This window comes from Leptosomus discolor, chromosome 3 (assembly GCF_034619465.1).
Source record: "Leptosomus discolor isolate bLepDis1 chromosome 3, bLepDis1.hap2, whole genome shotgun sequence".
NCBI classification, from domain to species: Eukaryota; Metazoa; Chordata; class Aves; order Leptosomiformes; family Leptosomidae; genus Leptosomus; species Leptosomus discolor.
Window position 1 is genome coordinate 78,617,650 of NC_141393.1, and position 20,676 is coordinate 78,638,325.

The 20,676-nt window shown below is 39.1% G+C and overlaps 1 protein-coding gene across 1 annotated transcript in view; it reads left to right on the forward strand.

Annotated features, from left to right (window-relative positions):
* The window catches only part of DPYD (dihydropyrimidine dehydrogenase), a 344,208-nt gene that overhangs the window by 80,312 nt on the left and 243,220 nt on the right, over positions 1 to 20,676 (forward strand). Inside the window, exon 5 of the mRNA XM_086463055.1 lies at positions 11,193 to 11,354. Coding sequence (XP_086319181.1) covers positions 11,193 to 11,354 — 162 coding nt within the window. The remainder of the gene's footprint in view (positions 1 to 11,192; positions 11,355 to 20,676) is intronic.

Here is a 20,676-nt window from a genome sequence, read left to right on the forward strand (position 1 = left end):
TGAAGGGGCCAATGCAGGTAAAGCTGGAGTGACGTGGGCAACAGCACCACTGCCGTGTGCCCGTTGACAGCCACATTGCTTTTACTACACTGTGTGCTGTACAGAGGAGACAACGGTAAATTCTGTACCTTAACAAGAAACCTTAGGATAAGAGGAGATACTAAGATACATGTATCAATTACAACATAACTATATGTTGGTGTTGTTTACAGTAATTGGCATTATGCCCAGCATCTGCATATAGGCAGATTTCTTATATATTCTCTACCCTGTCACTGCAGCATTTATTTTCATAAATGTAGGCATCTGTTTGTAACGACAGTATAGTATGCGGCATGTTGCTGCTTATAACCTCTTCCAGGCATCATGAAGCAGGCAAACTGAACAGAGAAGGTGCAAGGCAGTAATGAAACTGCTAGTCTCCAACTCATCATTGTGCTGTAGTTTGTTTAGGAAACCTAAACCAAATATTGTTTTACCAGGATGGACTTTTCTTATTAAGGGTACTGCTTTGGGTAGGATAGGGTGGTGTGTTGTTGAGGAAAAAAAAAAGGGCCTGATCAAAACGTAACATCTGGGAGTAAGGAACCAGGGAAGATGGGCTGAACACTGCAACAGACAATGTCAGAAGAAGAACTAACACCAGCAGCATTGTTGAACGATAAATGTGGTGGGTCTTTTAGACTGATAGCCTCTGAAATACGATGTCCCTTTGTGACTTGGCAGTTGTTTGAACAGCTGATTCATCCTGAATTCTGTGAATGCGTAATAGAGCAGAGAAAAGCAAGGTGGAGTGACTGCAGAACTTTGAAAGTTGTATTTTGGCAAAGGTTTACTGGAATAGTATTAGGAAACTGTCAAAGGTGTGAAGTCTTTGCCCTGGGTACACTTTTACAGGTTTTAATAGGGCCAGATTTAACATGACAGATGTCAATGAGGTGGTTCAACCCTATAGAGTTTGGGCTGTTTGATGATAACTCTTTTACATCATCTTGGAAGCTGCAGATGCTAGGTAAGATGCTGGTTTTGCTCGTAGCAGGTGACCTAATCACTTGCTGTTTTATCAGGAAATCCTGCTTTAGAAAAGAATTGCAGTATACTACTATTCTCTCAGGAGATTTAACATTCTTTATGGAAAAAACTAAGTATCATAGATTACTGAAATGTGCTTACAGCCTTTTATTTTTGGATCTTATCCCTATCTATCAGTAGCTTCTGTACACACTCTGAAACTAGTTTTTATAACAGGTATACAACAGGTTTAGTAACTGCTGTGACCTCATGTTGATGCCTGATAATTGCATAGAGAGCAGAAGACATTCACAGAGAGGAAGTTTTAAGAAGTCAAGTAGTTGGTTTCTCCTAGCCAAGATGTTAGGATGGGAAATTGCATGTCTAAAATCAGTGCTGCTTCTTTGAAATCCAGTTCCAAGTGTGAGTTTACATACGTCTTACCCTTTGCTTTTCTCCTTACCCCATTGGAGGAAATCTGCTATAGCATGGTTGTGGCAGATATTCTCTGAAACAGCTCTAGTGCTGACTTTAGAAACAAGCAAACAAACAGAAAACCAAACCAAACCAAACAAAAAACAAACCTAAAAGTCTGTAAGTGAGAAAACCCACAGCTGGATATGCTTAGTAAATAGCTGAAGTCGTGGGCAGAGAAACAAGGTTAGGAAGTCCTGCATGTTTGTGGCCTCCGTATAATTCATGTACCAAGCAACCTCTCAGGGGAATAAACAGTGCGTAGGGAGAACCCAACCTTGTCTTGATGGCTGAGGTCTGCTGGGCTGAATTTTCCTTTTGATGAATTAGTTTCTGGTGCCTTTGCTAGAAAATGTTTCTATTATAACAAATTCTGTTCTTCAGAAAAAGTAACAGTAAATTCTTCTGGTTCACTTTATTAATAGGATTTTTCTCTAGGTATAGGTATGTACTACTGCTTTTACGCTACTGCACTTTGAAACTCCTTGCTTTCTGCCAAGCAAGCAATAGATAGAAGGTGGAAGTTGAGAGAGAGGTATCGAAAGTAGAAATGATTCACCTGAAGTCATGTCCCTGGCAGAGTCTGTCTGAGAGCCACTACCATGGCTGCTCCTGCAGTGTCATCTCCCCTCTTTCATTCTGCTGCCATGGAGTTTGGGGTACCTGCACCGAATGTTTTTAGAGCAGATAGACAGAAAACAAGAATGGTGTGAAACACCACTAAAACTTCTAACTTAGCATTTTGAAAGTTTTTAATGGAACCAGTAATTAATTTTTCACTTTGTTATGCATTTTTCTAAACTTTTATTGAAATAATAATTCAGATAACATTCAGCAATCTGCTTGCTGAATATTTTTCTATTATTGTCATAAAAGTATTTACTTTACATGATCAAGGATATTTTACATTTTGTCAAAAATACTTTTGAAAATGATAAATCTTTTTTGCTGTTTTCACCTTGTAGACTTTCTTTTTTAATCCAAAATCTTATAAATATATCTGGTAGTTTCTAGACAAAACGATTAGGTGAAGCATGGAACATTCAGATATTTGAGGTCAAAAAATCCAGGAAATTGGGGTGTGCTTTCTAGGCTTACTGAAGTCCCTGTCCTGATTCTGCATCTTTCTTCATCACTCACTTGAGAAACTCCCTTCAGCAGGTTACCCTTCTACTTGTTTAGAGGAGACTCAATTCAATAAATTTATTGTCCTCATCTCTGTGTAAGCGGTATTGCATGCAGGTATTTACTTAAACGTGATTCATTATTAATATAGAGTATTTAGACAGCAGCGCACTGAAAATTAATTACTTTGTCAGGTATTTAAGAGCTCTATTGTATGTACTTTGTTCTGTTGGAAAACTGCTATAGTAATCATAAAAGGTCAGGGATTCTTGTTGTCTTAAGCCTGAGGCTTTTTAGATATTTACAGGCCTTCTACAATGTAGCTGCTCTGGCTGTTCTGCCATTAGACCTGAGCTCGGGAGTAGAAGAGGGACAGGGGAGGAGGGGTTATTTCTGGGTTGAGAGAGTAATTGAATTGCCAGACTCAATGAGCCTTGAGCCTCTTTGAGAAAAAAGATGTCACTTAGGCTGTATTGTGTTAGCTGCTGTGACTCGGTACAGTTTAGGCCACAACTTCCATTCTCTTTTTCCATACAAACTGGATTACAACTCCACTTCATAAAGGTACAATCTATTCCATTGTGTCTTCCCAGTCAGTGTTTCTCGGTTCATACAGACTGCTTGCAATTGTGTCTCTCAGAGACCAGACTTCAGATTCACTGTGCACACATTACTGCTTTTGTTTCTAAACATTAGAGGATGCCAAACAAGTATTCTGACTTCCAGCTGTCTTCTCTTTAAATACAGCCTTCCATTGCAAAATATATGTTCTTTGTTTTATAATGCACAAGTGTCATCTCAGTTATTTCTTTCTTTAAAAAGAAAAACACAAAGAAAAAAAAAGTGTTCAGCTGCTGCAGGAGAAAGCCTTTCCCCCGTAGCCCTGAAAGAGTACCAGGAGTGATTTTAGGATTTTATCTTCTCTTTTCCCATGTTGATACTCCAGCATCCGTCATCTTTTAGGGCTAGCACAAGCTAATATTGCACAGCAGCGAAAATTCCTGCAGCTTCCCAGAAGCAACTCTCAGCCTGAACATTTGTGGCCTGTCCAGCTTTCCTCCTGTTAAGCCGAAGTGTGTGCCAGAGGAAGCTGCCCATTAGAAAGCAACAGCTGCTCACATGCTTTACCTTTGCACTGTTCAGTGAGATGGTCTTGGAGCTTTATATTATCAGACACCTTTATGATTGAGTAATCACATTGAAAAACAACTGTTGATGTGTTAGGCGTGGGGATATTAAATGGTGTTACATGACACAGGCATAAGCAATGAGTGACTCAGCCTTTGTAGTCTGAATCTATATGAAGAATTGGGGGTGCAGAAGTATCTTTTGTGTTATCAGTACTCAAAAATCAGTTTGTCACTGCAGCCTCCTGTAACTAGCTCTCACATTTTTGTCTCGAGTATTGCAGTGTTACAATTATTCCTGACATTGATTCAACGATTTTCTCCTTGTTCAGAAAGACCATCTTCTCCCATATGGCTTAATAGTAAAGATAAACTGTGTTGAGCTGACACGTCACCCATTTTCTAATAGACTTTATAGGTGGATATGAGCCTTCTGGTGGCCAGCATTAAAAAAAAAAAAAACAACCCAAACACAAAAACAACTCACAAAAAACCACCAGAAACCCCCAAAAAAACTCAAACCCCAAAACCAACAAAGCCATGCTACCCTCTGGATAAAAGGTCCAGAGTCCCTGGACTGTGCAGAATATTGGTAGGGAAATGGGGGACAGAGAAATGAATACAGAGAAAGTTGTGGAACACAAAAATAAGTTTTAGGATGTCAGAGGAATGTTTCGATTTAAATGACACCGAAGGAAATGTGTGTCTTTTTTTCAAGAGAGAAATGTGCTTTTTCAAGGGAGAAGTGGGAGAGGGAACAAACTGGAAGACAGAGGTGGAGACCAAGGGATAAGGGTGAATCTGAAGATTGGGAGATTGAAAAGTAAAGGAAAAACTGTGTGTGGTAATATACTGGAAATGAGAAAGAAGGAAAAGTGGGTAGACAAAGGAAGGCAAGAGACAAAGAGCTGTGAAATCATTAAGAGAAAATGAAATGAAGAAAAGATTGTAAGGGAGAAGGGGTGGTGAGAGACACAGGATTATGACAGGTGAGAGAAACAGGATGATGGTTTTTCTGTGCCAGAGGAACTCTTGAGTAAATTAACAAAGGACATCTATATGCCATTGCAAAGACTGTAGAAAATCATGAGTCACAGTTCATATGTAAAATACTGTAAGTGGGATACTGTTAATACAATGAAGGATTGTGGAAGTCAGAAAGCTGCTAGATGATTGGTAATAATTATATACAGATATGCATCACAATTAATCTTTAAGTACTACTTTGAGGCCCCAGGTTTTTGAAAGTGCTGTTTTATTCAGCTTTCTCTGTTAATCTTTGTATATTTCAGGTCACTGAATACAAAAAAACATTTAAAAGAAAAAGTAGTAATGGCGTTAAATTGATGCACTTGAAACAGTGACTTTTCTTGAGATGTCTGTTTGTACTTAGTGTAATGGAATGGCTGACAGCTGGTTTCAGTTGCCATAGTGTAATTATGTAGAATAGACTTTTGCGATGACACTATGTCAATTAAGGAATCTCTCACATTCTAGACTACAAAGGACAAAATGACAGTACAAGATATTTCTTCCGTCCTTTTTCATAAAAAGATAGTGACACTGTGTGAAATTACAGTCCTGTTATGATGACACAAGTCAAATGATGTGAAAGATCTCTGGATTGATTAAAAATCATCAGCATTATAATATAGAATATGTATGATTTGATAAGTTGCTGTTATGTTTTGTTCATTCTTCGGAAGATATTTGGGGGGGCTGACAGACTGGGGGTGTTTCTTGTTATATTTGAACTGGTTTGTGTCAATGTGAAAAATGCTGCTTATATAACAACGTACTTTAAATAGTAGCTCTTCGGTATGTGAAAATATTTTAATCCAATACATCTTGAGTAAATTTTAAAGCCATCATGGAACATGAACTAGGATAGAAGGAGGTGATATTTTCCCATATTTTTTGCCATGTCTCCCTTTTTTTAAACTAAATCCAGATGAAAAGCAAATTACCACTTTTTTCTTCTTTTCTTTTAAAATACTCACTCTGTCCCAAAACCCTGATGAAGTCAGTGTATTCGTTTTTGTTACACAAAGCATAATAATGCATATTCTTCATTGGTTTTGAGAAAACTGCAATATCAAAACACCCTGATGCATAATGAATTTATATAAAAAGCTTTTGAATTGAATTGAAAGAAAAGATGCTATAAGCATTTCCTGATAGTAAATGCAATTTCTTCTGGCCTCTCAGTATTGATCCTATGTGTTTTAAAAGGTTTTTTTTCCAAGTAAAAAACAGTCTCATTTGCATGCAAATTATATAATGCTTCCAAATGATACATGTGGAGATCCTCCTCTGCCTGGTTTCCTCTGATTATTGATGCCTGTTTAAGGCTTGTTTTTGTTCTCTGTGTTAGCAATGTAGTATTTATTGACATTTTGATGTAGGAAACCACAAAACATCCTATCCAGTTAGATTAATTTATTTCTATGGAAGTGCACAGGAAAAAAGATTCTATGAACAAAGGCACGAGCAGACATTTATCTCATTAAAAAATTCAGAAACATTCTAGTTTTAGACTTGCTTCCTCTGTGACGTCTGCAAGAAACTAGCCAACAGAGTCATCTTATTATTTCAGCATCTAAAAACATTACTCCAAACTGTTAAGGTAGCTTGCATCATTCCATGCCCTGGAGTAACTTTGTCATTTTAATAAAGCCAGCCTCCCTTTAATTCTAATCCTTTCTCATGTACAACATGTGGTGTGTAGTTACCAGCTTGCCAGGTCTGCATCTCATGTCTATTTTGTGTGCAGCCTACTACACCCTGGTTTTAATCATAGAAATGATTATTAATTTTGTACAGAACATGAATATTCTATGAATGTTAATGTCACTGGTAAAGGTAATACATGTTTTCAGCTTAAAAAAGAGGTTATGTAAGCGCAAAGTTTTCATGTAGCTAAACGTTTAAGATGCTGTACATAATACTACTGTACATATAATACAGACTGTCATTTATTACTGTAGTAACACAATGGTTTGCAGTTTTGTAACACAGTTTGTGTAATACCACGTAGTGTAACTTACTAGACTACACCGTATTTCCGTGCCAGTTTTTGTCAAGTATCGAAAAAGGCAGCATAAATGATTAAATAGAGTGGAAGGACAAAGAGATGAAGCAACTCAGAGCTGGGTTCCTGGAGTCCTGCCCGCAGCCCAGTCTCCATGCTGGACTGTGCCCTGGGTGTCAGGAGGGTTGCAGATGGCCTTGCTTTTGAGCCACTGCACAGAGTCATGGTAGCAGCACATGGCTGCGTGCTTTCACTCGTAGTGTATTGCTATCGGTGGCAATGGGAATGGTGGTTACACTCGTGTGTAACCTTACTCTTTGATACCGTTTATCTAATGTCTTAATATTTAGCATGGTAACATGTACTATGTACATTTTGATACTCTCATTTGAAGAGGACATGGTTCCTCTTTTTCTCAGGTGCGACTCACGATCATGACAGCAACATCTCAAAACTTCCCAAATCAGAACCTCATCTTCCCATACTCCATCATGTTTCCTCCAAATTAAGAGTTCAGCAGCAGCAGCCCTTACCCCACATTAGGACCTCAGTCCCAGCCTACTCCTTTCTGAACTCTGGCATGATGTTCTGAGACAGGTTTCCCTAGATATCACCTCAGTAAGCCCTGATCTCAGTGACCCTGGTGCCCAATTTGACACAGGAACTCGCCTGAACGGGACAACTCGATCTAGGGACAACTCGCCACCAGACAACTTGTGGCACTGACAACTCAGCATGGGGACAAGTTGGTGGGGACAGCTCAGCTCGCTGCAGGGACAAGTTGGGCACAACTCACAGCAGTGACAACTCTGCGATCAGACTGCCGACTTGCCGCCGCAGCGAGTTGTCCCTGTGCAGAGTTGTCCGGAGATGAGTTGTCCCTGCGTCGAGTTCTAGAGAAAAGTAGGGAAAATTGCAGGGGGGGACACAACACACAGGAAAAGAGACATTTAAATGTACAAATATTCTGTTGGTAGTCAAGTTCATGATGAAAGTGGGATTATGATGACTAAAGAAATTTTAATAAAACAACTTTGAAAGAAGGAGGAAAATTCCCCATGTCATAATAAACAAAAATAAATTAAACTGTCCTGGTGGAAAAGGCTGCATCTCAACTGGGACCCTTACATGGCAAATCCCTCAAAAACCCAAGTCCTTTGTTTGGATTTCTTGTTACTTATGAAGTGAGGACAAGTGCTCTGTACATCTTTGTGGTTTCGCCGTATTTCCTTTTTATCTTAAGGAGTTTCACATTTATTTTAAGAGGTTTTTTTGGGAAAAAAAAACAACAAACACAGTCTGGCTTATGTCTCAATGTCTTTGCCAAGCAGGCAGTAAGTCTTGCACACTGACACCAACAACTAATCCTCCCTGTACTAGGCAAAAAATGTCTGTCAGAGATCAAGTTTCTCGCTACACAGAGCAGCAGGTAGATGTGTATGTGCCCTGCAAAAGAATAGGGCCAGAAAACATTGTTCAGGTGACTAAAACATGTTTTTTGTTATGAACTGTCACATTTTGTGGTAAATTAAGCCAATAAATCCACTCAGTTTACTCAGAGAGCCAAGATTTCTCTCCTAACGGACAGGAGATCTCTGCTTCCTGTAAACTGTATGAAATACCAGCTCCACCCTGAGACAGGCCTGACAGTGATCACATGGAGGATGCTCTTGGACTCCTTCCACTGCCCTGGGCAGCCATGACAGCCTGAACCAAGCCCCCTCAGGGAACCTTTCATCCTCTTGAAAAGGCAAGTGCCAGGAGGAATATGCACAGTGCAGCGACGTGCATGCGGATGTGTTGGTATTGGTGAACCAGACAAGCGTCTTGCCTAGGCTTGCTGTTACACCTTCATCAAAGGACTGTGGGTTTGGTTCGGGCACGAGACTTCTGCGAGTGCTTTGCACTACAAAACCATCTGAAATTAGACACCTCAAGTTGTGCTGGTAAATTAAATTGCTAGAGGCTTTATGCTGCTGTGTTACTTCACCCACTTTATCATGGGCACCTTCTCTTGAAGAAGCCACCTGCTCCTCCTCCATTATATTTCCAGTGCTAGGACAATATTTGGCATGGAGTTATTAGGCAACAGTAAAAATACATTCCTCCCGGGTCTTCACATGCTGATAAGCCATTTAACCAGCCAGCTATTTTTGGCTCAGGATGCTGTTCACAAAACACTTCACCTTAAAATATAATTGCTTTCCTTAGATGACATTGTCAGGCTCTGTTCTTTTCACCTTTCATGTGAAACTTCAAATAAAAATAGATAAGGTGGTTTACTGAGAGAGTAAAGACTTTTTAATGGTAGAGAAAAATGAATGTACAATAGCCTAGATTTTACTTTAGTGATATCAAGTGATTATTATGACTCTGTGGAAAGATCTTGAGACCCAATGGATATAAGATAACAGGGAGGAGGCAAATTGGTCAAGAGTAACGAAAGGAGCAGCATTGCCTGTCACCGGGCATTTTTGAGGAGGCATTGGAAGAAGCCCTTTTCATGGCTGCAACCTCAAAACCATATGAGAGCTTCAGCTGATTTAAGGGTCATGTCTTCAGCGTCTACACTGCTTGCAAGAAGCCTTCTGCCTTCAGAGTCAATTGACTGCCCACAGCCTCAGAGGAGCTCTCACACTCAGCATATTCAGCTTTAACAGCACAGTCTCTAATACCAAACCATCTACATTTTTCTCCTGCCAGACTCTTACCCTGCTAGTATCTTTCCCTTCTGTCCTCCTCTCTTGATCTCTCAGATCCCACACTTACCATCTCCCACACACAAATGTACTTTCACTCTCCCGGTCTCAGAAAGCCCTTCTCTAAAATACAAATTTTTGCTCAAGCTGTCCACTCTCCCTAATCTCCACAAGTCCTAGCACTTTGATCTTCTCAGGCTTAGGACAAATGAGATGATCTGAGGTTTCAAGAGATTTGCAGACAAGTCTGATTCCTGCTGTGATCTCTGGGATGTTTATGTAAGACCAGAGAAATGCCATTTAAAGCAGAGTTACTTTGGGTGTTACAGAGCATCACTGAGATAAGCCCTGGCTCTGCTATACATAGAGTGACAGGCTCATTTATGAAGCAGAATAAAAAAACTCTGACAGAAAACCAAGTGATCAATGTCTATCAATACATTAGCTGGAGAATTGAGCAATATCCTATGTTACCTTTGTTTTACCAAACCCCAGAATGGGAACAATTAACCCTGTGAAGTGACAAGAGAAATCTTTGCTGTATCACAAAGTAGACTTCTGTGTTGTGATGCTGAAGTGAGTTTATGATGCCTTTACTGTCTGCTTTTAGCAGCTCTAACAGTCTCTGGCATATCAAAACAATTTCATTCATCTGGAAGAGCGAAAATATTTGCTAATGTATATAATTTCCATTTAACTAATACTTCTTTACATTGGAATAAATGAGAATTGGGGATGCCTTACCAGTCACCACAGGCAAAATGGTTGAAAGTTCTCCCAGAACAGTTTCATAAAGCCTTAGAATTTCAATGGCTTTTAATAGTGTCTAAGCAAATCCTATGAAAAGTACACCTGGGTAGCTGGTTTGTGTTTCCAGGTGTTGGACAGGGGCTCATGCTGTGCAGTAGGCCAGCATCTGTAAGCAAAAGGTCCAATTGACTTTCTCTTGGGAATTTCTAGCTGTGTGTAGCATCTGGTTTAACTTAAAGAATTTTATGCTCAGTCTTTTAATATGGCTTTAGTGAATTTGAACCTCCCAAGTCAAAGTCTTGTTACCCATTGTTGGTTATATTGTCAGATCTTGACACTGCTTTTTTTATTCATAACTGTGTGGTGTAGCGTTCACTTTGAATAAACACTTCTGTGTGCATGAGCCTACTTGACAGACAGTAAGTCACAGGCGTTGCATAGGGTCTGCTGTGACAGAGTGGTTCATGTCATTTGAATGCTACATCTTCTGGCTGTTCTGAGTCAGCTGTCCTGAGACAGAGAGATAAACATAGTTGTTACGAAAACCAGCTTTGTGTTAGTGACAATTATTGAAGACTGGAATATGGAAGAGGTGGTGGAAGAGGAAGGAGACATATTGTTTTTTAATCTCTCAGTTATTGCCAGTTTGGAGAAAGCTGGAATGAGATCCCAGCATTAATTTCTCACTGAAGAAACTTCTGTGGAACTTCAGCCGTGGTCTGATTCTAAGGGGTACTGTTATTGTCTTGTGGTCCTTAAAGGAAACTCTAGCTTTAACCCGTCTTCATGTCTTTGACATAATGCTGTATAACATGTTGGTACATTTAAATAATGTCAGCGTTATTGAATATATTTATATGTTATTCTACTAGCCAGTTAAAGAAAAAGTCTTTTCTATTGTCTCTTGAATTTTTGCTTCCTCGGTATGTGAATATCTCTTTTTTTTTTTTTCCCTTTTTCTTCTTTTTCCTTCAGAACTACTATGGAGCTGCCAAAATGATTCTTTCTGACAATCCACTTGGCCTGACATGCGGAATGGTGTGTCCAACATCAGATCTCTGTGTTGGTGGCTGCAATTTGTATGCCACTGAGGAGGGACCAATTAATATTGGTGGATTGCAGCAGTTTGCTACCGAGGTAGGTAGGACTTGCAAATGTCTTAAATTCTTTGCATGAACCAATGAGTATTGTCTAAGTGGTTGCCTTTGTTAATGATTTGTTCAGAAAAAAGTTGGTACTAATAAAATAAAGGCGTAGGAAGTTAGAATAATTATCCTTTTTCTTACAGCATATTCAGAAGCTTACAAGTGCTTTCATAACGCAATACTTTATAGGAACATAGGGAACATTATTTATGAACAAGACGACTCTTTAGAAACTCTAGTAGTTGAAACAATTTTTTATAATACAAGCTTTATCTGAGCCAGGTGAAATTGTGGATATTGCTACACTAGGCTGCATGGGGAAAAAGACCAAGTGCATCTTCATCTGTAACTGCATGTTAAGGAGATGTAGAACTGTTCTGGGCATAGGGTAGATCCTACAGGAGAATTAATGTGCATTTGTACTGGCTTTGGGGAGAAGAAAAAGTTTCAGGTGATTTGGACATTTTACTGTCCAGTTTTGCCAAAACTAAGTAAATAACTAGATTCAGGTTGACCTGAAATACGTGTCTATGTGCATCTATCTAGATAGATACAGATGCACACCCATGGGTGTAAGTGTAAATTTATTAGTGTGTAAAGGTATGTGTATATTTTGGCTACTGAAGCAGAGTTTGTTACTTCGACTCTTGACGTTAGGAAGTCCTCTCAAGGATTTCTTTTGAGGTCCATGTGCATTATTTGTGACTGTAGCTTCAATGCACCAATTTCCACCTGAAATGGAAATCGTGGTCTCAGCTGGCACGTCATCTGATCTGCTGAAGTATCTTTGGGTAAAAATTGTGATTTTGGTCTCTGTAAAAGTGAGGAAGTTGTGGCTGTATAGAAAAGGCATACGCACATGTTAAGATTGCACATTTCTATACAATCCTTAGCTAATGAGCATGTCCTTATTCTGTATCTTGACCCATTTGGTTGATCATATCTACAAACATACGATGAAATTCCAGTCACCTTTGAAAAGCCTGAGAAAAAAAAACAACTTTGTAGGACAGACCAAAATAGACATGCAAATCAGTCTGGACATAACAGATGATATGTCTGTAAGGCCAGTTTTTTACCTCTGCTGCCATTCGTAGACTTCACACCCCCTTCTGAATGGCTGTGGGTCGTGATTCAATGAGCAAATGTTGCTACCTGCTGCAGTTCTCCTTTTACCTGTTTGTATACCTCCTTTCTCTCCAGGAGACTTGTAAAGCTTCTGGAGCACTTGCTAAACTTTTCTGCTAGCTGTTGCTAAACCTTTCCTCCCCTGTGTTATTTAAGTAGCTATCCACTTTGGTTTCCCTGAGAATTGAATATACAAGTGTAAGAACTGTACAGTTTGGACCAAAGTTCTCATTTACAGGTATCTACATTTAGCCTGTGTGCACGGCTAAGATATAACAGTTGCTTTATCACCCCACAACCCCTCAGCAGCCGGGAAGGGGAATCAGGAAAAGGAGAGGAGACCCGTGGGCTGAAATGAAAACAGATTTAATTAAACAGCGCTAATACTAACAAAGGTGTACAAAGCTGTGCTCAGCCAAATGAATATCTGGTCATCACAACTGACAGGAGAGCAGTCCTCAGGAGCAGGGAGAAGCCAGAGGCGGAGGAGTAGGAGGAACTTCAGCAGGAACCCCACAGGAGCTCACTCTCCTCAGCAAACCTTCCCCCTTTATACTGACCATGACATTACGGGATGGGCTGCCCCTGTTGCTCACTCAGCTCAGCTGCCCTGGCTGGCTTGAACCTGCTGATGGCCTGCCCGGCATGGCTGGGCTGTGGTTCCCCGCCAAACCAGGACAACAGTGTGAGGCTAGAGACATTGAACTGTGTTTGTTCTGTGTGTATATTTGATAGTTGGGTTTTATCAGTCGAGAGATGATTTTATTAGCTTTTCTTCTAATGGCCTTTATTCCTTATATGTAAAAACTTTGTTGCAAAGCAGAAAACTTTTTTCCTTAAAAAAAATCCCTCAACCCCCCCAAACCAAAACAAACTCCAAAAGAAAGATTAAACGGTTGTCAAGTAGATGATAAATGCAATGGTGAAATATTACTGTTTAGGAACCAAATGCAAGTAATATCTGTTAAAACTTGATTTGTGTCTCCTTTTAGCCCTAATGCTATGATTAATAGAGAGGAGTTATGGCTTGATAGATAATGCTAAATATCTGCCATTTTTCTTCAAAAATCTTTAGAAATCTATTAAAAAAGCTCAGTGCTAGCACAATGATTGATATGAAAACTGCAGGGAGGATGAATAGCTCCAAATGGCTTTGCTCCTGTTTCAAGTTTGTTTAAAGTGATATTAGTGTCAAGAGTTCTAACAAAATAAAATTGTTATAGAGTTCTATGTAGCACTCTTAACAAAAATAACATATAATTAATTTTATTATCCTTAATTTTTTATAGAATCCTAAAATGTTATGATTAGTTAATAACCTTTAGATTTACTGCTGTTTAACGACGAATTTGTATGTATTGTAGTACTCATGAGTAGTAACAATAGGCAGTCACTTTTGTAATTAATACTTTTTTTTAGCTTTGTCCTGGTTTGGCTGGGAATCACAGCCCAGCCATGCCGGGCAGGCCATCAGCAGGTTCAAGTCAGCCAGGGCAGCTGAGCTGAGTGAGCTACAGGGGCAGCCCATCCCGTAATGTTATGGTCAGTATAAAGGGGGGAGGTTTGCTGAGGAGAGGGAGCTCCTGTGGGTTCCTTATGCTCCTCGTCTGGCTTCTCCCTGCTTCTGAGGACTGCTGTCCGGTCAGTTGTGATGGCTGTGTGTTCATTTGACAACTTTGTATACTTTTGTTGGTATCAGTGCTGTTTCATTAAATCTGTTTTCACTTCAACCCCTGGGTCTCCTCTCCTTTTCCTGATTCCCCTCCCTGGCTGGGGAGGGGTTGTTTGGTGACAGAGCAACTGTTCCAGTTTCGCCCTGGGTATAGGCTAAACATAGGCAATCTTCCATTCTGTTAAATTTAACTGTGAAAGTATATCTGTTTAAAAAAAAATACAATGGTATGTGTACTTCCAAGTAACAATCATTATAAAAATGTTTATTAAAATATGGAAGAAAATCATGAGGTACTACTGCTAATACAGAAATTGGTCCACATACTGCAAGTGTAGTGTGTTCACAGCTTTACCTGTAGAGGTAACTTAGCAAATTGTGTAATTTAGGTGTGCAATGTGTGTTACTCATAATGAGAGCTGCATGGTAATTGTCATGCACTGTGTAATAGTTTGTCCCGCAGGGACTTATTTACTGAGAACTCCATTGTGCATAAAGCCAGGTTTAGACTTTTTTTCCTTGGAATTAATCTGAGCATCATACACTTGATGCGTTACTAGAGCGAGCGATAATAAAAAGGCACAACTGCTAGTTGAGTTGAAAGATAAAATTGCAGTAAAGCGGGAATGTGGGTTTAAAATGGAAAATATATGGGTATGACGTATGCCCCTCTGTGCTTCTGAACAATGACTGATCATCTGTTCATACTGCAGATAAAACTCCCTAATTGTAAAATATTCGTCTTGCATACGGTAGAACAAAAAAATGGCACCTCACGCCTCCTGCATTTTCCTTCTACCCTTCAATATAGTTTTGTAACTATGTTCAGCTCCTTCTGAAAGTAAATTGTAATCCAGTCTGAAAAAATGTGGATTTTGACAATTAAATGTTCAAGTGGGAAAAAAGGAAGTGTCCGTTTGTATTTGTGATGTAGAATGTGTATACTGGGATGCAGTTACCACGGTAACTGTTGCATCTAGAGAATAACATGGAGTAAAAGCTCACTATTATAAATGATGAGTGTCAAGCGCAGGTTACACCTGCTACTGCACAGGTCAAAATTATATTAATGTCTTTATCTGTCTCCTTTTCCCAGGTACTTTAGAATCAGGAAACATCTCTGGTTTTGGAACACAAGTTCAGTGAAAATATACTTAGATTGCAGTGACAATACATACAGGCATGAGCTACATGACTGTCAGTCCCACAAAATAAACTAAAATTACTGGTTACTCAAGTACAAGTTTGTAATCTTGTAGTAAAAAGGAAGCGTGATCTGTTACATTGTCCATTGTAGTATTAGTAAGAAGCCCTCAAAACCTTACATTTCTGGATAGACATTACTGAATCTAAAGGTTCTCCTGTGTTTCTAGTTAATCATTCTGAATGGAGCACCACAAGCTAAATAGAAAATGTATTATTTTAATTGCTGCATGCTAGATTTAAATACTAGATCATTTAGTACTGTGACTCCTGTGCCAGCTACAGTTCTGGTGATTTGTTCCTCTCTGGAGATACACACTGGCTGCTGTTGCAGCAGGAAGAAATGGGAAAAGGAAACGATATGTTTTTTCCTAAAAGATGCATTGAATGAGCTTACCTGCTGCTAACCTAGGGGCACCTTGGCAGAGCACCTGCTCTGGGAGGTGGGCTGTGGTGAGGGTCCCTCTCTGAGTGCTGAACCTCCCTTCTCCCCCAGCCCACCACAGGCAAGGAAGCAACAGCTGCCCAGAGGGATTGCTCTGGAGGGGTGTGCTGTGCCCTTGGGCACAGGGTCCCTCTTTTAGTGCGCATTGACAGCTCTGATCAGTCTTAATGTGGGGGGACAAGGTGGTTCTCATGGAGCTGCAGCTCCTGCAGTTGGACGGCCTTGGGTGGGCTGCCTGGGCCCCTCACTGCGTCACCGACACAGATGGGAGTGCTGCATCAGCAGAGGAGGATTGTTCTGGGGAGCTAAGTCGACAGGACAAACAGAAAGAAAACTCTATTTGTCAGTACCAATTTTTATTCTAACACATCTTGAGGTTATTTGCTATTTTAAATCATGTTGTAATCCATAATAGTAAATTAGATTACTTTAGGCTTGTCTGAAGGGTGTGGTGTAGCCTCCTACAACAGTTCAGGGGATGAATCTGAGGACTTCTGATTTCTCAGGCCAATGCTGAAGGACTTGCTGATATTTGGAGAAGTTACATAAACTTCTCTTCAGCATGTTTACAGACATTAAATATTCTTCGGGGTCTTTTAAGGCGTTTACATGAATGTTGCTATGTCCTTTTTAGTGGTGGGATTCATGAAATGTTGAGGTATGGACTCTGCAGTGTCCTAGATCCATGGGTTTTCTTGGGACTGCGATAATGTATAGTTGTTATGTAGGTTTGAAAAGCCTTTAATGAGATTTTGTTGACACTCACCTACTTGCATAAAAGTTTGCATTATCACAACTTTAGCTGTTAACTTGTGGAGGGAGGATCAACAAGTTTTCGTAACGATCTCACGTTTGTGGAAAAACCACTTCCTATATATCCCGTGCTATCCACTGCAATTAAATGAAATTAATTGTGTGATCATGAAATTTAACAGCTTCAAGAAGATTACTGAGCATGCAGTTTGCTTCATTTTTTATTAAAAATCTGTGCAGAATATTATTTTCTTCTTTAAATATTCAACTGGCCCATATTAATGTAAACCAGACTACAGATCAATATCCATGGAAACCAGTGGGAAAGTGTGAAACTAATACAATCAGCTCCTTAATGTTTCTGGTTTCATTGCCTGTATTTTTCTTTCCGTGCACTAGCGAAATCTGATAACAATTCAGAATATACTAATATGTTTCACACTCAAATAAATGCCATCTAGATGCCAATGTCTACATCAGGAGCTGTTTGGTATCTCATTATCTTAGTAAAGGATATTTAATGGGAAACCTGACTGATAAACATTTCTATGGCCTGTTAAGCATGGAAGCAAGCATTATGCCTCAAGAATATACAGGATTTAGTTATGAAGTTGTGTTACTAAAAGAGAAATTTTCCCACTGCTTCTTCCATTTTCCCAATTTTTTTTGGTTTTCGTCCTTTTTCTGTTGATGAAGGTTTTGTGATGAAGATGACGTATTAAACAGATTAACTTTTTGCTTGAGAAATGTGATCTGTCCTCCTAGTTTTGGACACTATGAAATATGCTTTGTAGCAGCCTGTCTTGTTTCATAGGATTAGGCAAAGGCTGTTTACGTTTTAACATAGAGGTTAAACTTTCAATCTGTTTACTTTTTTATTTAACACATTCTCTGTCATAGTCCGAAGATAACTGTAAATAAAGGTGAATTAGAGTAAAACTGTCTGACCGTGTTTGAATTCTGCAAATAGGTGGTGAAGGGTAGCTACAGTATATGCCTCTCAGAAACATTCCGATCAGAAAACTCAAAGGTGACTGAAGTGAGTTACTTTAATTTATTCCAATTTATATAAAAATTGAGATAACGATTCTGAATAACAGTTCTGTCTTTAATGGTTTTAAATATTTTAGATTCATTTAAATCATGCTTACTATGCCATAAAATGATTTTCATCACGGTAGCAAAATGCATTTCTCTGAGTCACCTGCCACTCTCTGCCAAATGTCACATCTTTTAATCAAAACATGCTAATACTAGAGTCTCATAGTGAAGAAAAGAACCAGAATTTTATTACATGAGGAGAACAATAAGCTTTTGCCTGTCTGCGTTCTGAAAAACAGCTAAAATGAGTTGGCTAAAACTTTCCAGGAAAATGGAACTTGAATCAGATGCTGAGCAATTGAAACCACTGTAGTTTACTTAAGTGGGAAACATTGTGGAACCTTACTACGAACTTGTGTTTGCATACAGTGCCTGGAATTGTGCTCTTTGAGTATACTGAATGTTTTGGCACAAGAACCAACCCCCATGCAGTGAAAGGATGTTTGATTTACAAGCGAGAAGAGAACAAACCCCCAGATTTTACACTGGAGACAACACTGAGCAGGTGCACTCACCTTTACACGTTGAAGTAATGCAAATAGGGAAACTAATATGTTATAAATGTCTGATTCAAGAATTATTTTCAGTTGTTGGAGCTTTAGCAGAATAGGTTGGCTGTTTATGGTTTGGTCAAATTGTATCTCATTTGAGGACAAAGTCTCCGTAATCTTGTTTGTAAATTAAAGGGGTATCCTTTCTATGGACCCTAATGGACCTGAAGCATAAGAAGTGGATGGAATCTGTGTGGGTTTAGCTTGAATAGGCCCTAGATGGTGAAGTAATGCTCGGTGTTATTAATGCCTATTAATAATCTATCTAATCTCTTTTGTTTGTGTATGAGAGAGTGTCAGAAGGAAAGGCAGACAGGGGGATGGTGGCTGAATCTTTCCACTGAGAGATTCAGCTTTAAAATTCATTATTTGGTCTGGGTTTCCTGAATGGGTCTTGGTTCTGCAAAACAAAAGAAAAACTCCATCCAAAGAAAAGCCAGATCATCTTTTTGCAGGGAAGGTGGACAAGAAAGGCAACGGTATTAAACTTTACTTGCAGTCTGAGCAGATTAAAATCAGAGAGGACGGTTGCACGTGATGTGGCATTGAACACTTGGTTGCAAGGTAGTAATCTCTGCACACCAAAGGATCACAGAAGAATTCAGTGATATTTAATTAGGTGAATTACAGTGTAGGGAAACTTCACCATGAGGTGAGTGAAAATCTTTTGAAATGCATTGAAGCAGTTTGCTATTTTCACATAGTTACCCTGCCAGCCTTAATATGCAAAACTGCCACTGAATTCCAGATGGCAAGATATTGCCGCACAAGCTGGCTGTGCTGCATAAAGACGGTTTCACCCTATTTGCAAATAGGCAGAATTAAAGTTGACCATTCAGCCTGAACTGCTAGGATTTCCTGCATGAGTGCTTGGTTTCTGAAGCTTAAGACCGCACTACAGTAGTACGGTGCTTTAGTATAACATTTAGTTGATGGGTATGACTATTCAATAATAAATATAAAAATAATTATGTTAACAATAAAGCAAATTTATTAAGCATGTGCATATTCATAGTGTTCAATATACACATTAAATATGCAAGTTATATAATTTGTATGACTGAGCAGCCTTCTAAAACAACTGCATGAGACTAATGGAAATTTGGTATTATTCAAGCCATTTCTGTGTGAATGTAACAAAGCAGACATTTTAGAAATATCCTATTGCGTTTTGGTTATCACAGTCTAGTTTCACAGTACAATATAAGCTTTTCAGCCTGTGAAGTCCATTAATAACCACATTAAACCTTCCCATATTGTATGAATTGTCAGGTTTAAATGATTCTTTTTTTAAAACAATTATCTGTCTCATGCTTCTTGCAGTTTGTTAAAATGCTATGTCAATTTACAAAGACTGGGGGAATTTGACACAGAAATTTTAGAGGGGGAAGGAACTAATCATTGGTTTACCTAGCATGAGTGCTCAAGTGCACATGAAGAAAATGAACATTGATTCAAAATATAAATGAAAAATTCTATTCATGAGTGGAATTGCCAGAGTTTAACTTGAAAAACCTTTGCTTCTCAAGTTCTCAGGAAAGTAAAAACTGTTGGTAAACTTGTTAATAGATATAATGTTTAAGCAGTTTCAAACAAATGGCAATGTATGTATTTTACAGGACTAGTTAGCACTTACGGAATGCAGTTCTGCATTGAAATAGATGAGGAACAATGCTGTCTTCTGGTAGTTTTTAGGGTGCAGCCTTGAAGTGTTTGTGCTATGACTCAGAATCCCAATGCAGTGAACTCTTGTATCCTTTTGGTGTAATATTGTGCTTCTGCTACAGAGATACACTCCTTGGGTTAAATATCTTCCCCCTAATGCCTAAAATAAAATGAAGATGTAACTATGCTCCTCCATGCTTCTAATCTTTAGTAGCCTGCAAGGTCTGTGAGTCTATTCTTTTTCCTTTTGTGGGTTAAACAAGAGACTCCATTCCTTCCCCTACAATGTATGTAAATGCAGAGGACACTGAAGTCTAAGTCAGTGAATGTAGAATATTTCTGCCTTAACCTCTTACCTGTGTGCCTGAGCAAAGAACTGTTTTAATGCAAATCTGAAATAAACTGTGTGACACGGCAACTAGGTTAGAAGCCCATTGTGCTGCCTTCTGTATAAATATGTAATAGTCGTCAGAGACTGTCCCAAAGTACTTTAATGGTCAAGACAGAATGGAGCAGATCATCACCATTTTACAGGTGAAGAATTGAGGCATAGGGAGAACAGCCAAACTTGCAGGTATGCCTACAACTTTTGGACTCCTGACTAAAAAGTCGAGAACAGCTGAAACCGATGAGCAACTAACATGAAATAAGTCCTATTAGAATTATCTAAGAGGAGGAATCTAAAGCATGGGTTGCCTTTGAAAATACAGCACTGAAGACTAAGGGCAGTTACTAAAAAAAATTTCAAAACTGCCTAAGGTTGGTTACCTACCACCTCTAAAAAGTCAAGCCATAA